At 43.4% G+C, this 17,796-nt stretch overlaps 1 protein-coding gene across 4 annotated transcripts in view; it reads right to left on the minus strand.

Moving 5' to 3' along the window:
- Positions 1-548: 548 nt before the first annotated feature.
- IPMK (inositol polyphosphate multikinase) overlaps positions 549-17,796 on the minus strand; it is a 40,696-nt gene continuing 23,448 nt past the window's right edge. For all 4 annotated transcript variants that reach the window (XM_035896664.1, XM_035896665.1, XM_035896667.1 and 1 more), the window contains 3 exons: positions 13,405-13,577; positions 4,652-4,733; positions 549-3,647 (listed from right to left, as the gene is read on the minus strand). In XM_035896664.1, the coding sequence (XP_035752557.1) occupies positions 3,013-3,647; positions 4,652-4,733; positions 13,405-13,577 (890 nt within the window). In that variant the 3' untranslated portion in view covers positions 549-3,012. The remainder of the gene's footprint in view (positions 3,648-4,651; positions 4,734-13,404; positions 13,578-17,796) is intronic.

Genomic DNA, 17,796 nt, shown 5'->3' on the forward strand with positions numbered 1-17,796 from the left:
TTACTGCTCAAAATCGGAACAGGCGGGTTTCATCACCGACTTCAGCACCCGGATACACCACGCCAGCCTGGGGAAGGGACCTGCTTTCAGTCGGCCGGGACAGAGATACCTGTAAGCCTCGTTACCATTTCCGTAAAGATTCCCATGTAACTGTCACCTGTCCTACAGAGGACAGAAGAGGCATCACTGGGAGGGAGGGAGACCGATGGCAACACATAGGTTTAGTGACCAGTGTCTCCCTCTTTGTTTTCTACTTAATTCTGTAATCAGTTTAATGATTTCTGCGAATACATCTCCAACTATAACTGAAACCAATCTGATAGAAGGTTGTGATCAGATACAAGACACTACAAACACCACATCCAAAATGTGCAAGAGTAATGTGAATGTAACGCCTTCGCAGGCTTAAATTCACAGCCGGTACTATGCCAAAACACCTCTACAGCAAGCTTTATTTACACAACTTCCAATTAAAAATACTTTTGTCTCTCAAGCTACATGTTAAATTAACAGAAATACATCCATAATAACTACCGGTAAAAAAACCATGATAAAATTATTTTATTTTTTTTTTATTCAAAATATTCTGACAGTTTAACAATATTCCAGGTGCATTACAAACACTGCCATAGTCAACACAACAATCAATACTTAAAGAGCATTCACACACTGAAGACGTAAATCTTAAAGCAGAGACAGGAGAATGCGCTTATACTAAGAGCGTACAGATCATTTTCCAATAACTGACTTCTCTGAGGCAGATGTCTGATTTCTCCGGCACAAAATGGATTAAAATCCAGAAGAGATGAATTACAGAGGACAAAAATTCAGCTGTGTAAATGTTTCTCCCCGTATTTTCTACAAAACATTGTGAATTTATCATACAAGGCCACTACCAGCCTAGACTACTCTAGTGTTGACTATTTACGGGACAGAACAACATAATCGTAACAGAGAAACCAGCGTCAGAGCTAACAAAACCACAAACTCTTCCTAGAATATGGCTTAAATTAGTTCACAGAGAGTTGGGAATATATTATAGTTAATGATGCAATGGAAATACCAGGAAGAAAAAACCCCACTTTATCTACCCGGTATTTTCCCCTCAGCCTTCACCATAATTTGCATAATTTTTTCAACAAAATGATACTGCCTCTCCTGCAAGCGTCTTTTCCCACGCTTCAAAAACATTACGTTACTAACAGATGGGTTTCGTTCTTGAATGTGTTGGCCAATATTAGCTCTAAAGTTTAAGCACTGTCCTTCTACGCATAATACCCTGTTTTAACCCAGCTTCCCAGAGCACTAAAATTTCAGCTTTATTTAAAACGGCGTACTGGTTCCAAAAAGCATTTACCTCTTTCTGATATCGAGAACACATACGGAGTCGAGACCTTGCAGGGACGTGTACACAAATGAGTGCATAGTGCCGAACATCAGGCAGACAGAGCAGCAAGGCCACAGTGTCCTGTGAAGTCTGCATGTAAAAGATGTACGTTTCCAAAGACCAAAGCCATTCTAAAAAGTTTTACTTCTGGGCCTTGCTTAAAGCATTAAAATCTTGCTCTATGGATGGCAAGACTCCTCCGTCCCAACTTTTCGTACGGCTGACCGTATACGCGTGGTAGGACAGCCACATACACAGCGTACAGAAGAGACACACCGAAACCGCGCGGGGTACATCATCCTGATCTCAAAGATTCCAAATGAAAGCTTTAATTTTTCCTGTGAAAAAGGAGGAAGGGGGACAACTTTCAAATTACACAGTTTGCCTGTGTGTCATTAGGGAGGAAAAAAAAAAAAAGAAAGAAATTAAAAACAAAAGGAAAAAAAAAAAAAAAAAGAGCTGGCTTTAGCCCGGGGTAAGAGAGCCACAACTCCACGGCAACAAACAGAGGTACTGGTTGCTCCAGGGCTGAGCTGGATCTTGGCAGCAAAGGGTCCTTCGCCTGTGTCGCTGGTCCTTTCCAGCCGGTGCTCCCCAGCGGCGGAAACGTGAAATGCCTGTCGCAAAACTAGAGGCGGGAAGCGGCTAGAGGAAATCCCTGTAAGCTCACTCTGAATGCTGTGTTTCCCCGGTCAATTGGTTTGCTTTTAAAAGCAATGTTTTTGGAGAAGGGCCATCGGAACAAAGGAGTGAGGCATCTCCCTTAGTCACAACATCAAAACACTCCATTAACAGATTGAGTTAATCGCCTAAACCAAATTAGTTCCTGGAACACCTCGCGCTTGCATTCTTTTACTCCTCCTGAGGAACAAACAGCTTCTCTAGCAGTTGTGCAGTTTAAGCCTGTTACTTTACTCCAGCATTTTCTTAGCACCTCAACACAAATTACGTTGTAGCTTGTCTGTGGTGAACATCGGCTACGGACAACCACCGAGAGGGGAAGCACCCACTCCAGTGGTGAAATAACAGCGATATCGGTCCCGTGACATTGAAAAGCACTTTTTTCTTTTTTTTTCTTTTTTTTTTTTTTTCTTTATACGCTGGCTTCCAGGTTAGACTACTGACTCAAAACGGGATTTCTCTCCAAGTAAGACTAACTCCAGTTATTTAAATACAGTAAACACAAGAGGGCAGTACTGAGGACATCAATCCTGCACTTCATAGCTTTCAGTCCATTTTCTAAAAACCTGTTAATGGAGATACGGCTCAGTGTCAAGGCTAAGTGGGAAATGTTTTCTACGCTAAAGTCGTTACAGGAACTAACATGACCCTTGCTTATCGGGCAACTGTACTCCTTGGATTTAAGCCAACCATATACACTTCATCCTACTGATTTACCTATCCTGCTTAATCTCAAGTATCTTCATCCTTTCACACTCCCTAATTAGCTATCAATTATTTTCCTGAGTGAGATTATAAAAAGTTAAACCCTTCTACCAAAAGTACAAAGACAAATAAAATATAGAACAATACAAACCCAGTTATACAGCATTACAAGTGCAGAAATTCTTCATGTTGTTGCTCTTCTTTATCATTGGCCCCCAGTAAAAACCATAGCAAAGAATTTAGTTATCCAAAATATTTTGAAGTACTGTGATTAAATTCTTCAGACCGTAAATGTAGCCCTCATCCTTTGTGTTGCTAGGGAACACATGAGCAAAATCTATCATTCGGACTTCTACGTTCGCGCTTTCTTTGATCTCTGCTGGCATGTGACAGAAAACTTTTTCCAGTTGGGGTATAACGTTTCCGTTCAGATGCTCCTGTGTAATGCACGTGCTGCTTTTCCACACGTTGCCTTGCTCCAAGTTTTCAACTTTTAGTGAGAGTTGACTGTGGTGCCTCTTAGAGTATGCCTTTTTGTGAAGTGCGTAAAATTTGGACAAGCCTTTACTTACAGAGGCCTCAATTTTTCCATTCTCCGTAGAATTTATGACGTGGATATTATTGTTATACTCCAGTATGTCTCCACCTGACAACAGTCCTTTGGGCACTCCTCTCTTCTCTGCCAAGGTGACATCACTCAACCGCACGGTTGTTGCCTGACATGAACCTTCATAAACAAAGAGTAATGAGCTTGCATAAAAGTTGAGTTGCTTCTGGCCCTCAAACCACTCCAGAATTTTTTCAATCTTCCGAATGCTGGCAGCTATTGCATCTTTTCTCAAGCAGTACCCATTGTGGAAAAACTTTGAGATGCCTGCAAAGAGAGAGACACATTTGGGGATTATGTTCACCTCTAAAAGAACTCAAACTCTTCATTTCTTTCAGGATGAGAATAGTTCTTGATCTGAAGAAGCAGAGAGCATTCACATCATTTCCTTTCAGTCAGTTAACAACGACATTAGAAGCAAACTGAGGAACTTTGATACCTTCAGTCCCCTCACCTGTGTAAGGCCGGCTGTGTAATACTACAGATTGGGCTAGGATTGTAAATAAAATTTAACTAATTGATGTATCAGTCATACAGTAGATGAACGTGGTCCCTGCTCCCCGTGTCGTTTTAGCAAGCATCTGGACCGTTTGGGGCAGGGACCCGTTAAATTCTCCAGGGATGAAGAAGCTCAAGCAGCTCTATCATGAGTGACAGAGCTGACAAGTTAGTGCCAGCTCTGGAGAGGGGTGTGTCTGTGCACGTGGCCTTCTGTCTCTCGGTGGGGGACAGATGAACAGACATCCATTAATTAATAACTAGTTTGAAATAGTTATCACCACCAAACAGACGCAGGATGGTAGCATTTTTGTTTATTGTTAACGTGGAGCAACACAGGGATTGACTTCAACCGAGGAGGTCACTAACCAAAAGATGCATTTACAGTCGCTTTCTAATACAAAAGATACATTCATAGAAGACAACTATATATATACATATATATTACAAACACATTTAATACTTCCAAAAGTTTCTATTTCGTTATAGTCTCAAAGCTGCAAAGAAACTGAATTCTACCACTATCGCCCCCTGCACTGGTAGTAAGAGACACGTGATGAGGAAAGTCCTATCGACTGCACTGCTGTTAAAGCCAACTGCAAACTTAATTTAGGATCGACAGGTAGCTCAAACGAAACGGGAAACTGCTAAAGACCCATCCGGCAAGAGGAGAAAAAGGGACTTTTAAAGTAGGAACACAGAGACTACTTTTCCATACAGTTCTATAAATAAGTAAATAAATGAAAAATACCCCAGAGCACAAATTCCCTTACCGTCCTTTACCGTCTCCTTTGTCAAGCTCCTTCCGTAGTGCTGGTTTTGCGTCTCGTAGCTGTCAGAAGAGACATGGTAAACCTGCGAGAAACAAGAAGGCAACTCTGTACTTCTTTCGAACACCCAGTATTTCTGCAGAGCTAGGAGGCGCCCTACAGACAGGCTACAAAACCTCTGGTACCATCTAGCCCTCGCACAGCTTTTAAGTTACTCGCAGCGGCCATCACTGCCCTCTAGCGCTCCGATCTGCAAAATCCTCCCCCTTCACATCTTGGGGTCTAAGCTACAGCTTTCCTGCGTGCAAAAGATATCGTTATGTTGGCAAAAAGCAACGTAGCCCTTACGGGCAAACATTTTATACGGCACCTGCCTTGCAAGCCAGTGCTAAGACTTGAAGCTGTCGTACTCCTACCCACGTTACTTTGAATATTAAATCAGTAAGACATAGCAAGCTCAAAAATTTAATGCAATTTTTTTGCAGTTCTTAAAACTACAACAATATTAAGGCCAGCAGGAAAACAGTAAGAAATACTGCGATGGGACCAGGAAGGCCCAGCTCCATGAGACCCATCTGAAACTATAACTGTTAGCACAAATGAGGTTATACTGTGACAGCAGTCGAAAGCTCGGTTCCAGCACGGAGAGCGGGACATCAGCTCTCGCCTGAAAGGGAGGCAACTCAGGCGGGTACAGTTTTGTCCATATCAGGAACTGTACAAGCTTAACAACTTAATTCAAAAATGTTTTACACAGAGACACATTTTCTCTCTAACTGAAATAATTTCCATAGTAGAAACATGCCAGCCAGCCCGCCCGCCCCAAGGACAATTTGTTTATGAGAGCGTAGACAATTCTTATTTGCAGAAATAACGGTGTTACCAAGCAGGCAGTTGTCTCTGGCAGAAACTTTGTGCTTGGCACTTGGTCAGACCACCCAACCCCGCGCACCCATCCTGGCTGCAGCGCTCTGCCCCCCCTTCACCCCCCGTAGAAAGAGAAGATCCCACGGAAAGCAAAGCTGGGGCGCACCGGTGAGGCGCCTGCCCCAGTCCCTCCCGGGGGGTCTTTTTCTTGCTGCTTGTAGCCCACAGAGAAAGCCCAGTGAAACATCAGCACATAAAAAGGAGTGGCACTCGAACAGTAATTAAAAAAAAACAACCAAGAATTCTGTTTGCATTGCAGCTCCCACCCTGAAACCTCTCTCCCCCATCCAGACCATGATGAGCACAATATAAAACACAGGTGCATAGCTCCTGCTTTGCAAAGTAGCTGGGAAGAAAAGTCTCAAATGGCTCTTATTTTGACAAAAAGAGAGAAGTAATTAAATGCAGGGTTCCCATGGAACGTAAATCAGTATGTGTGGAAATTGATTTAAGTTCTCAACCATGAATGGAAGGGGCAGTAAATAATTCTGGTTTTGCTAAAGAAATAACAGTGGTAAGCCTGAATGTTTAAACTCACTTGGTAGCAGAGACACTTCCCACTGTTCTGATTCCCATTTCCGCTGCTGTGATAGTCACAGCAAACGAGGCCCTGCTATCTACAAATTGCAGAAGAGCATAGGAGAGGCGAGTTATTCTAAAGCAGCCTCTGACACGTGTGGTTTTGGTTTCACAAAAACAATCATTTTTCACCACTTCCCCCCCCCAAGCACACAAGAGGTGCAGCATACAACATAGGAAGCCAGAGATGACATACGTAAATACTTCAGGTACCTTCGAGTTATTTTCAAAAACATACAGAAAATTGCAAGAACTTTTTCGAGAGACACAAGCCAAAGGCAATTAAATAAAGCAAGAATAAAAAAATCTCTATATTGCTTAGGAAGAGGATCAAGAGTCTGGTGACTACATTTAAGTTTTCACTGTGTCTTCATTTTAATAACATTAAATGTTCTCGTTTAGTCGGCCCAGCACGGCAGCACACTTCTGAACGAACCGTCTTGTTTACCAGAGCCTCATCTCCTCCCCCGTAGGAGCTAACAGTTTTTGCGACATGGGCACTTGCTCAAAAATGCTGATTAAGATCTGCAAGCTCATTTTGTTTTCCAAAGAAACGCTGGAGCACCACATAAGCTCCCTGTGCCTCTGAGCGGGGTTTCCCGTGAAGTCACCCTACCTCTTCTCATAATTTGCACAAAACTACTCCCCCCAAATGGCTCTCCACATCGTTTAAAACCACCCAGGCAGATGTGCCTGTTTTGCATTAACGGTGCATTTTTAACTCTACAAAACAAATTGATGACAAACTACCAAGTCCCCCCACACCCCAACAGTGCAATGTATGCATTTAACTTCTCTTGTGGACAAGGAAAGACTCGGAACACCCTTGGTTACCAACGGGCTTGGCTGCAGACAACAGCATTAAGGGCAACGTCGGTAGGTAATCACGAAAGCATTCGCCACGTTAGCCAAAGAGCTGTCTCTCGATGCTCCTTCCAGCCTTTTCTCAGCTGCAAGGAAGTGACTATTTGACACATTCCTGGGAAACCTCAACCAAATCCAAATAGTTAAGCCTCATACTGAAAGCAGAGGCACAGAAAACCAAGTTCAAACAGAAATGATCTTTCACCAGCTCTGGCTTCACCCTCACCGGCCCCCCCAAACCACGGGGACGGCTGTGCTGTAGGAGCAGAACACTAAAATTGGCTTCCTCGTCTACAGACCTCTGGCTTCACCGTGCTTTTGTTCATGCCGTCACCACTACTAATCTACTACTAACCCTTCCCAAAAGGGGTATTCGCCTTTGCACCAACCTCTTCCTGTATCCCTGTTGTTGCAGCTGTCTGTACTAGCCCGTTTCTGTCAAAATGATGATGAGTCAACGAAGCCAAATCTGTAACCTTAACAACAGCCAGGAAATTATTAAGACAGGAAAATCTCATTTCTTGCCCACCAGCCCCCGCTGGTTACGTGTTTGCTCTGTACTCACAAGGCGTTTCCCTGTGTAGTGCAAGACAAAGAAAAAGGCAAGGAGTCGATGATCTCAAAGGTCTTTTCCAACCAAAGTGATTCTATGATTCTATGAGACGTCCTTACTACACAAGATGAGAGCCGGTTTGGCTGACAGAGCAGAGGCTCCTCCTTGTGCCTACAAGCAGCTCCCTTCGGTGAGGTTCCTGCATTAACAGAACTGGAGTCCAGCATGCTCGCAGGTTCAGTTTTTTTAATTGGTAGTAGTAGGGACGCTGTGTGGGCAGCACGTCAAAAAATCCAGGTGATTAACTGTTTAGGGAAATTAATCTTCGGACTTTCTCAACCTGCACTTGGCTTTTGTTTCCCCACAAGGTGTTAAGTTCTTGCTGCCTGCATACGCACGCATATTTTTGTACACTTTTTCCAATTATTGTTAGTTCATCTGATGTTCTTGGACAGAGGGAAACCTTGAGCTCAAATAAAAAGTTGGTCCAGTGTGGCCTTTAAACAAGCACAACCCTTGCAAGATCTCAACAGTGAGACACAGAGTTTGGAAACCTTGCGACTGCAGCTTTAGGACATTAAGCTGAAGACTGGGTTGAGGAAAACAAGTATCAAATGTTACGCCGATGTTATTTACGGTAATTCAGTACCAATTTCCAAAATACCCACACTATTCAAATACTTATCTGTGGCGACTCCCTAACTTGCAGAAAGTATAATTTAAATACATATTAAGACAAGCCTGTTTGGTGGAGATAACTGCTAGAAAAAATAAAGTCTCGATTAAATTAAACTTGCAGAGCTCTTTCACATCTGCAAAAAATATTAACTAATCCACATCACTGAAACCGGGGGAGAAAAAAAAATATACTTTGAGCAGGCTCGTGCAGCACCCTGCAGCAGTACCACAGAGCGAAGGCTAACTCGGTGGCACGCATGGACTGGCATTCCCACGTGCTAGCCGGTGCCCGGGAAGCATTTTCCGGAGGAGCTGCTGGTGCCCATCCCTGCTCCCCCGCATGGGCAGCCTGGGCCCTGCTCTTCTAAGCAAGGACACGGAGATGAGCAACGCACGCTCCGATGGTGAGACACCCCGACTGCAAAGGGCTGAGCTGTCCCCCCCTGCCTGTTTTTTCCATAAATATACTTAAGTCACCCCTAAATTACACCCATACAGGTAAGAGCGAGCACGTGTTTCAATATTACACAGTTTTCTGTTTACAGCAAGGCACCTCTGCCCTCCCAACTGGCAGCTGAAGGTCAGCACCCAGCCTGCTGCCCAAACCGGAGCCAAGCCGAAAGCGGGGCGTAAGCAGGCAGCACCCCAGCTCACCCGAGGACGCCCCGCATCAGCGTCAGCCCACCACCGGCGCAGGGCGCAGCTCCGCCCCAGGCCAAGACCCACACCCGGGTGTCTTTTGCCTGAGCCTCATGGCCACCCCTACAGAAACACACGGGTTCCCTTCACGTCTGAAGAACCCAGGTTTCTCTGCAGTCCTGTGATCTCTCGGGGACTGACCCTGCCACAGTGGAAGACTTAAACACTGAGTTTTAAGCAGCCTTTTTTTTTTTTTTTTCTCCCCCAAAAGAAAGTAAAACAAGGATTTGAAGGAAAAAAAATAACAGAGGGAGAGGTTTTTTACATTCTCCTATTTGATACTACTGCTTTATAGTAATGCTATGGCACCATTACTGCTGCTGAGAGCATGCCCGCTTATCTAATCCATTTATCTAAGCACACCCTCCCCCCTTTTTTTAAGTAAATAAAAAAAGACAAACCCAAAACTCACACTGTTGTTGCCAGACCACAAGTGATGAAAGTACAGACATCCCTGCTTGCTGCTGGCTTGAAAATTCAGCACAGGAAGGATGCACCCCTGCTCCCCTGTTTCTAAGCCCATACTTAAGGATTATTCTACCCATTTTGCTCCTTTGTTCTTCTGGTATTTGAGAGAGTGCTTTCTAGGATTAAGCACACCACCGAGTGCTCTCACAAACTATATAAAGTTTTCATAAGGTCCTTACATAAATAAGCTGCAGAATGAAATTATGTTGAAATGAATTCAGTGAAAAAGCAGACTAATAATCTCCTAAATGAAAAAAACGACAACACTGCACTTAAATCATGAACTGTTTTAAAAATAGCTTTATATATAATTTTGGACTCCCAGAACTTCCATGGAGCACCTCACCAGAATTGGTTGGGTTTTTTTTTTCTGCCTCCTATTCATACGACAGCAGGGGAAAAAAGAGGCCATCTCTCATCTCATCCATCATCAGGTGTTTTCTAGTATACGGGAAATGTTATCAGCCATAAGGACGCAAGTGGACCAGCTGTCATAGACGTGATGAGTCTCATGTAAGGAAAAATTGCTGGAAAAAAAAAATTCCAGGGTACCCATCTGCTAGAACTCGCCCGGGAGGATGACAGATGAATCTCCCGAAGTCTACAAATGAGGCACTTCCGAAACACACCCTTCGCTCCGCTAGCAGGTACCCGACTCCGAGGAACTGCCGCGCTCAGTTCCGCAGCACGGATCCGGCACCGTCAGACCGAGGAACAGATGAGCCCAACTCAACTGCGAGAACCGGGGAGCGAAAGGGGAAAGGGAGAAAAGCGGAGGCGGTGCACGGAGGTAACAAAGCCAGCAGAGAGAAACCACCCAGAGCCTTGGCTTCCTGCTCATTTCAACCAGGTTGGTTTCTTTGGTTTGCTGTGGGTTCTGGTTTTATTTTTAGTTTCATGGGAGTTTGTTGTTTGGGGTTTTTTTAGTTTTTGTTTTGGTTTGTCCTCCTGTTTTCTTAAACATCAAAGCTTGACTTAGACTTACAGATGCAAAAAACCCAGTTCTGGTCATTTTTTACTGTGGAAGAATACAAACACTAGATGCAGGATTTAATAGCTTTATTATTCCTCCCTTCCCCAATGTTGGTATTAACACGAGAGCTTATGAAAGTTACCACAGTACCAGAAAGGGTTCCGAAAGAACCCATAAAACAGACTCAGCTACAGTCAGTTTTAAAACACCTTGCAGGAACATGTGCTGTAGATTAGGAAATCCACTTGTAAAAACAGCTTTGACGAGGCATCTGCATTACTGCCTGCCACAGGTCACAGGCACAAAGAACGGAAGTAAATATTGGATTATTCTGCTGAAGTTACGTAATCACCAGTTTGCGCTTTCAAAATGCGTTTCAGAACTATTACGGACTACGTGATATTGCGATCAAGATGTTCTGGAAGAAAAAAGAAAACCCGCAGAAATCGGGAATTGTGGATTCTGAACGGATTGCGAATCCAAAATGAGATCCCAACCCACACATTCTGCTTGTATTCAACAGCATCCAAAGGACGATCTTTAATACTGCACGCACTGCAAAGACGTTTCTTATATATTTTATATGTCTGCTACTGAAACCCTATTGCAACCTGCAGTTTTGCTACTGGAACCGTACCTTAGTTTTCTAACATAGATTTAAACTCTCACTACTTTCCTAACAAGTCTATATCCTCGTCTGTTAAACAAAGGAACCTCTCCACTAAATAGGAAACGGGGGGTTTGCCCGGTGTTATTGAAATGTCTGGATTTTCTAAATGCGTTTCCATGCATTTAGTCTGTCTATTCAGCGCATTAAGACGAAGATCGTTTAGCACATGCCAAATGCCAGAACTAAATCAAAGCTCTGCCAGGTAGGAGACCTGCTTCTTTGAAGGACAAACCATGCATGTTTTATATATAAACAGATGACTGCTTATTTACCAGTGCATAAAAAAAAAAAAGCTGTTATCAATGGCTTTTGGAGTAAAAACCCACCATAAATTAATTTTGGGGTAAAACACCCATCTATAACACATTTTTGCTTGTATGTCTTCATGACAACTTCTATGATGTATGCTTTAAAAAAGCCATAGATAACTACAATTTCTATTTTTCCTGGCCCCCTCTTTCTTGCTCTTCTAAAATAGGAACTAAGCAAGCCCACCTCCATCTTAAAAATAACACTAAACACAGAGACTAAAACCAAACCCCTCTACTTTCTGCATCGTGTCATACCACGTTTTGCCCAGCAAACGCTGACAACCTTCATCCAGCACATCAGCTGCTACTGCCTGTACAGGAGGGTGGTTCGCAGGATGGCCAGAACCTGGCAAAAACAAAAGCACGCCCAGAGGCAGAGGGCACCCCATAATCCAGAGGCGGCAAGCCGAGCAGAGAAAATGCCTTGTGAATTTAGGCTTTGCTAAGCGTTGCGTGAGGGGAGGAGGAACCTTTTGAGTTTCTGATTGGCAAATAACTTCCAACGTGCAATTTGGTACCAAAGGCGCCAAACAAATCTCATCTTGGTAAACGCCGGATGGGAAACGGGGGAAACCATCATTGCGCATACATTTTGAATTAGGGAATCGAAAGAATTTCTGCAACAGGATAAAGATACCGATAAACGGCAATGTCGGAAAGGGCAGTCACAAGCAGAAGCACCGCGGCAGCGAGCATTCGTTCCTTTTGCGCTGTCCTGAAACAAAGGATGTGAAGTACATTGTTTTACACGTGAGATAAGGAAGGTTATGTAACCACGTAAGCCAAATCCCCAGCTATAATCTCCAGCCTTCCTTCTCCATCTAAACCGTTTCACTGGTTTTTGACTCGACTCCCACGGTCTCTCTCATAGGCTTACATAATTACTACTCCTGACCACTATAATTTATAGCTGTAAAAGCTTATCTCAAGACAGAGTTAAGGCTGAGAGGCGAGGCAATTAAGTACCAAACATTAGGGAGATATTAGAATTATTTCAAACAATGGCGCAATCCGCGTGCTGTTGCTATCTCACAGCAAAGGGGAAGCTTACTGAAGTCTTCAGCCGTTTATGCTTGTTGATGCAGAGCTTGAGAAGCCCTGGCTTTGTGTATGCGAGAAGGAAAACAAAAATCCCACATCAAAAAGAAAATTATTCCCGCGCCAGCCACAGCAGAAAAAAAGTGCTTTGAATGCATTGCATCGGGAATTCATTAACTGACATCAAGACGTTTATGTTACTGATCCACGCGCGTCCTGTACAGCTTTTCTTTATGTTGGAGTTTGAGAGTAGCCAATACACAAATACTCAATCTTCATCTGTCTCCTCACCTAAGGCAAGGAAATGCAATAGCGTTAGTCCGGACACCCGCAGGGCCTTACCCATCTCCAACTAACCTTCAACTGACCGTCGTTCCTCGAGCGCGTAAGCATCAAAGAGGTTTTCTTCTGGTGGAAAGCTTTTTTTAAAAATGCAGAACGTAAGCAGCTATTTATAATGCTACATGCATCACCTCTGAGAGCTAACTTACTCTTCCCTAAACAGAAAAATTACATAAAAATTATTAAAAAAAAAAAAAAAATCAAGATGAAAATTTGGAGAGGAAACAGCTCGTTTTTAAGTTATTACAAAGACTGGTTCGGTATGCAAACCTCTGACATAAGCCTAGAAGTCAAAAAAATACTTGGACGATTTGAAATATCTGCTATGCGAGAAGAATTAATTGCAACGACAGCCAGCTGTAAAGAGCTACGGTCTGCCCCAACCCCGTTCTTGTTCACACACACAGAACCCAGCTTGCAAACAGATTCCCAGAAGGGACACGGCCAAGTGAAACACTTGTTGCGAACACGAGCGGTGTTTTGGAACACATTTCACACCACAGTTGATACCAGCACTACCAACACATTCAGATAACGCTCTATTTACGTAAAACTCAAGAGGATTGTCATTCGCTAGAAAAACTAACCGCTGTATCTGCTGCGGGACACCAGGCCAGAGCGTAAGCTGAATTGGAAAACAAAACAGTTTCTTACCCTCATGCCAAGTACCAAAAAGCCAATCTCCTCCATCAGCGGGTACTTGCTGACCTGCTGCTGTATCTTCTCAGCTGAAGCATACGGATCATAACTTTTCTGACCTATTTTTACATCCATTATGCAAGGCTTATTAAACTTACAGGTCACATCTTCCAGTTTTAGATACGTATCTGTTAAAAAGACAAAACTTTAATAAACAGTGGGTCAAAGCAAAATAATTACGCAGTTTCTGCTGAGCTTCTGTGGAGGAAGGAGAATAGTTTAAGGCTTAACATCACGTGAGTTCTTGAAGAGTCAAATTTGTCTCCGAACACAGGCTAAATCATGGTCATCGACACCCACAAACTCCGTTGGCATTAAATTCTAAATGCCTTATTGTTTAGAAAATTGTATTCAATTAAAGCGCGCTAACCTAGCACTCAAATTCAAATTATTGCCCAGACGAAATTCATGAGTAGCTTTTATTAAGCCATTAACATACTTCAAATAGCATCAATAAACACATACAAATGCAGGTTACTACATGGCTGGTTTTGCAGCGGAGACGGTGTTTTCTTTCCCGGCGTGAAAGGGCTAGAATTAAAAGGGCAATTTTAATTTGTGTCATTTTAAAAGGGAAATTAACATTGCAGAGTCCTACCCTACAGGGGCCAAAACGTGACTCATTTTTCTTTTTTTTATCCCACTCCCTTCTGTACTCATTTCTCATCACGCACCTTTTGGTGAAAACACTCCTCAAATCCTAGGCTGCCTTTCATCCGTTTCCAAAAGTCCCTGTGGGAGGGTGGGTGGACCAAAAAAATCCCCAAGCCCTTGGAGCGGCTGAAGATTTAAAGGAGTAACTAAAACCTGGCCAAACTGGTTTATGCTTTTCTCCAGTGAAGGCAAGAGACTTGTTGCCCACACGATCTACAGCACCCACTGTCAGAACACGAGGACACAAACTGCAGTAACCGCTCGACTGGCAGAGCGCTCTGCTTGGGAGAAGCTTGCACAGATCTCCAGCCCTTGCCAGGGCACGATGCCCACCGAGACACCACGCGGCGTTAACACACGTCTCCTTCTTCACATCGGCTTCAGCAAAGCCACCGGTTATCGGTCACAAACTTCACATCAAAGTTCCTATTCCATGAGTGTACGTCCTTGCCTTTAATGCAATCTGAATATACAAAAGCATTGCACTATTCCCCATTCCCGCAGCACAATCTAAACCGGGATTGCCAAAGAAAGCAAACCCAGTTCAAGTTTGAGGAGGGAAGCGGGACGGCAAAGTGCCTTGTTTCGACAGCTGTACAGACAGGTAACAACGCCCGTCAGAGTCGGGACTAAGGCAACAAGCAACGTTCCGTTTCCACGTAGTAAGTAGAAACACTTTCATAAGGATAAGAAATGAAAGGGACTTTTACTACTTTAATAAGCCCTACTTAGAGCTTCCGTTTTTACACCGTCATGACTGAATGCCCCGGTTCCCCAAAGTACGTCCGTATCAGCGTGAAGTAGGCTCGATTTAACGCTTAGATGCCTGCTTCACGTATGAACGGGACTAAGCATGCTGTTTATTCTGTCATTCTCAGGAAAGCATGTCAAACCAATACACTATTTAAAAAAATCCAACCTTCTAACAACACACCGTACTTTTCAAGGTCCTCTGGCCTGCAGAATCAATCTAGCTACAGCAAAAAGAGTTTCACGATAGATTACCTCACCCATCAACCAGGTTTGCTGCCTCCAATGGCAGGGATATCTGAGCTGGAACAACTCATACCTAACTTTGAGAAGCCACAGGCAGCAAACATACTTGATAATTGCTCACTAGACATCCCCTGAGGAGAAGCCGGACAAATATCTTTTTGCAGAGCTTTGGGGAACCACTACTGAATGCAGGGGAGTCCGTATAAACCATTAGCTATCTGTTATTAAAACAAAACTTGTAAAAATCTAAGCGTCATCCTTCACACCTATCCTTTTTGCATATTATGGAAATCACTGCAACCAACAGATTCGTGACATCACTCTAAACCAATCCAGAGAACAACTAAATGAAATTCAAGGTTTTCAGCACTTCGCCCTCAAAGGCACTGAGCCAGAGGTATGCCGTGGGAGGTGGGGAAACAAAATGAATACAAAAACATCTCAGAAGATGGCTGCAGTCCTTCACCACCAACTCCAAACTGCTTTGGATTATGTCGTGAGCACCTCCGGACTCAAAACCGTTACTAACACCAAAATTATACAAACTCCAAGTTACCCCAAATTATACAAATTGTTTAGATGCCGTGTTTTTATCAAGCCCAGAACGTAACTGTATATAAATTAGTGTAAAGCCTCTATTTCCATAATGCAGCAAGAAGTGAACCCATAAAAGTAATTAGCTTAAAAAGCAGAACTTGCATCTCCCAAAACCGAGCCCACTGCCCTTCAGACAGCACGCAGGCAAGGTAGTCGTGCTCCTTCCTTCAAAGGCACCCACGGTTATCTGCTGTCCTCCACTCCACTGGTCCAAATCCCTCTTTTTAAGCATACAGCACCAACCTTCAGCACCTCCAAAATACTTAAAGTTCTAAATATCTGTCTCTTTTTAATTCCCCATCCATTTCAGATCTGTTACGCTAGAATATCTCCCTTACCGACCTCCTAAAAATGTAACAATTACTATTTTAAAAAAAAAAAAAAAATCAAGCATTAAAATAACTTAGGGGCTAACACCAACCCTGGGAAATACTAATTACTTAGCAAAGCCTGTGAATTATCCAGAAATGACTCATCTCTCTCACCCTTTTTGGAATTAGTATTTAAGTCTTCATCGTTAGCTAGCTGCTAGCTCAGAGTTAAGATTATCTTACATCTGTTCAATGCACACCCCCACTCTCAGAAAGCTTCTTGTCCTTGTGGGGAGCGCAAAAGCATTATACCAAGTTATTTTTTTCTCATTACAGCTTCAGAAAAATGCATCGAGCGTTGACGCTTCATTCTCCCTGGCACCGTTTGGTTCCCATTTGCATTGCGCTCAAGAGCTATCGTCTACTGACGCAGACCCCAGAACCGCAGTATCGGAACATACCACAGCTTTCAGCAGTTACCCCAACATTAACAGGCGTTACAACCAAGGCAAAGCAAGCTTCAGATTCAGACATTGGTAGGTACCGCTACCTTTTCAAGCCAGGAGCCCTCATCCTCTCTGAGGATGCGACCCCCAGCGTCCTTCTCAAGGTCACCCACAAGCCCGCAGCTGAGCCCAGATAAACTGGAGCACTCTCCTTCCTCTCCTCATTTTGTTAAACAAAAAAATTGCAGATTTTCTAAACTATTACGTAGTATGCTGCCACTTCATCATGCATTCGCCATCTAAAAAGGTTAAATTAAAATCCCCTGCAGAGAAAAGAATTCATAAGGATTTTTCTATCTTAGCTTTGGTAGATAATCCTGACTATGTATTTCAAGGACTTAAACAAATTGCTCCTTGGAGGCTTGCCCTTCCCCTTTCTATTTTTCAGTGGCAGGGAAGGAGGCAGGAAGACGTGGTCTGACATATTATTTACATATTTTGTTACAGTCCCAAAGGAGACAAACCAAAAACCCCAAATTCAGCAAGTATGCGTAGCATGAACCACTGCAGACTTCAGCACGTACGTGCCAATGCATTCAGTCCTCGCTGGAATAGAAGCGACAAAATAACTTGAGGCATCTGACTTCTTCTCATAACTTTCAAGACATCTCCCAAAACATATGAATAAGCAGGGAAAAGCCTCAGTTGCTCCCAGCAACAAGGGAAGAAAAGAAAGGTTTGAAGCTGGCTTATATTTATCTACCCTGTTCTCAGTTTAGGCAACAAAAATTAGAGAACAGTATGAAATGAGCAGCAGTAAAATCACTTTAAAAAAAAGAAATGCAGGGGCAACAAGTAGGCAGCAAGCCCCAGAACTCCAGCAGGAGATATAAAAAGCTTAACACAGCTCCTACATCTTTATAATAACTTTTCCACCTCTTTATTAATAAGCTCCAAATGCCTGCAATGCCAACGAACCCAAAGCTCAAACCAAATTGTCTGCCTCCAACTTTCGAGTAGCTTGGGGAGATGGAGCATCATCCACCTCTAACTCCATCTCCCGTGCAGCAGTACCAGGTATGTGATCGCAACGTAACGGGACAGTTATTTCACAAATTTTATCAATACTGTGAATATCGTCCATCTTTTCTGTCACACTTCCTATATTCTCGTGTCACGTGGAAACTCTGAGATGGGCAGAGGTCAAGTTCAGAGCGGTCCTAAATTAAGTTACTCCGGGTTGGTTTGGGTTTTTTTTCTTACCACAAGCCTGCGATTCTCTTCGTGTCTGTATGAACCTACTCAAACTCTCAACCCTCTACCCAAGATAACAGCTACAATGC

The sequence above is a fragment of the Egretta garzetta genome, unplaced genomic scaffold (assembly GCF_000687185.1).
Source record: "Egretta garzetta isolate BGI_Z169 unplaced genomic scaffold, ASM68718v1 scaffold536, whole genome shotgun sequence".
NCBI lineage: Eukaryota > Metazoa > Chordata > Aves > Pelecaniformes > Ardeidae > Egretta > Egretta garzetta.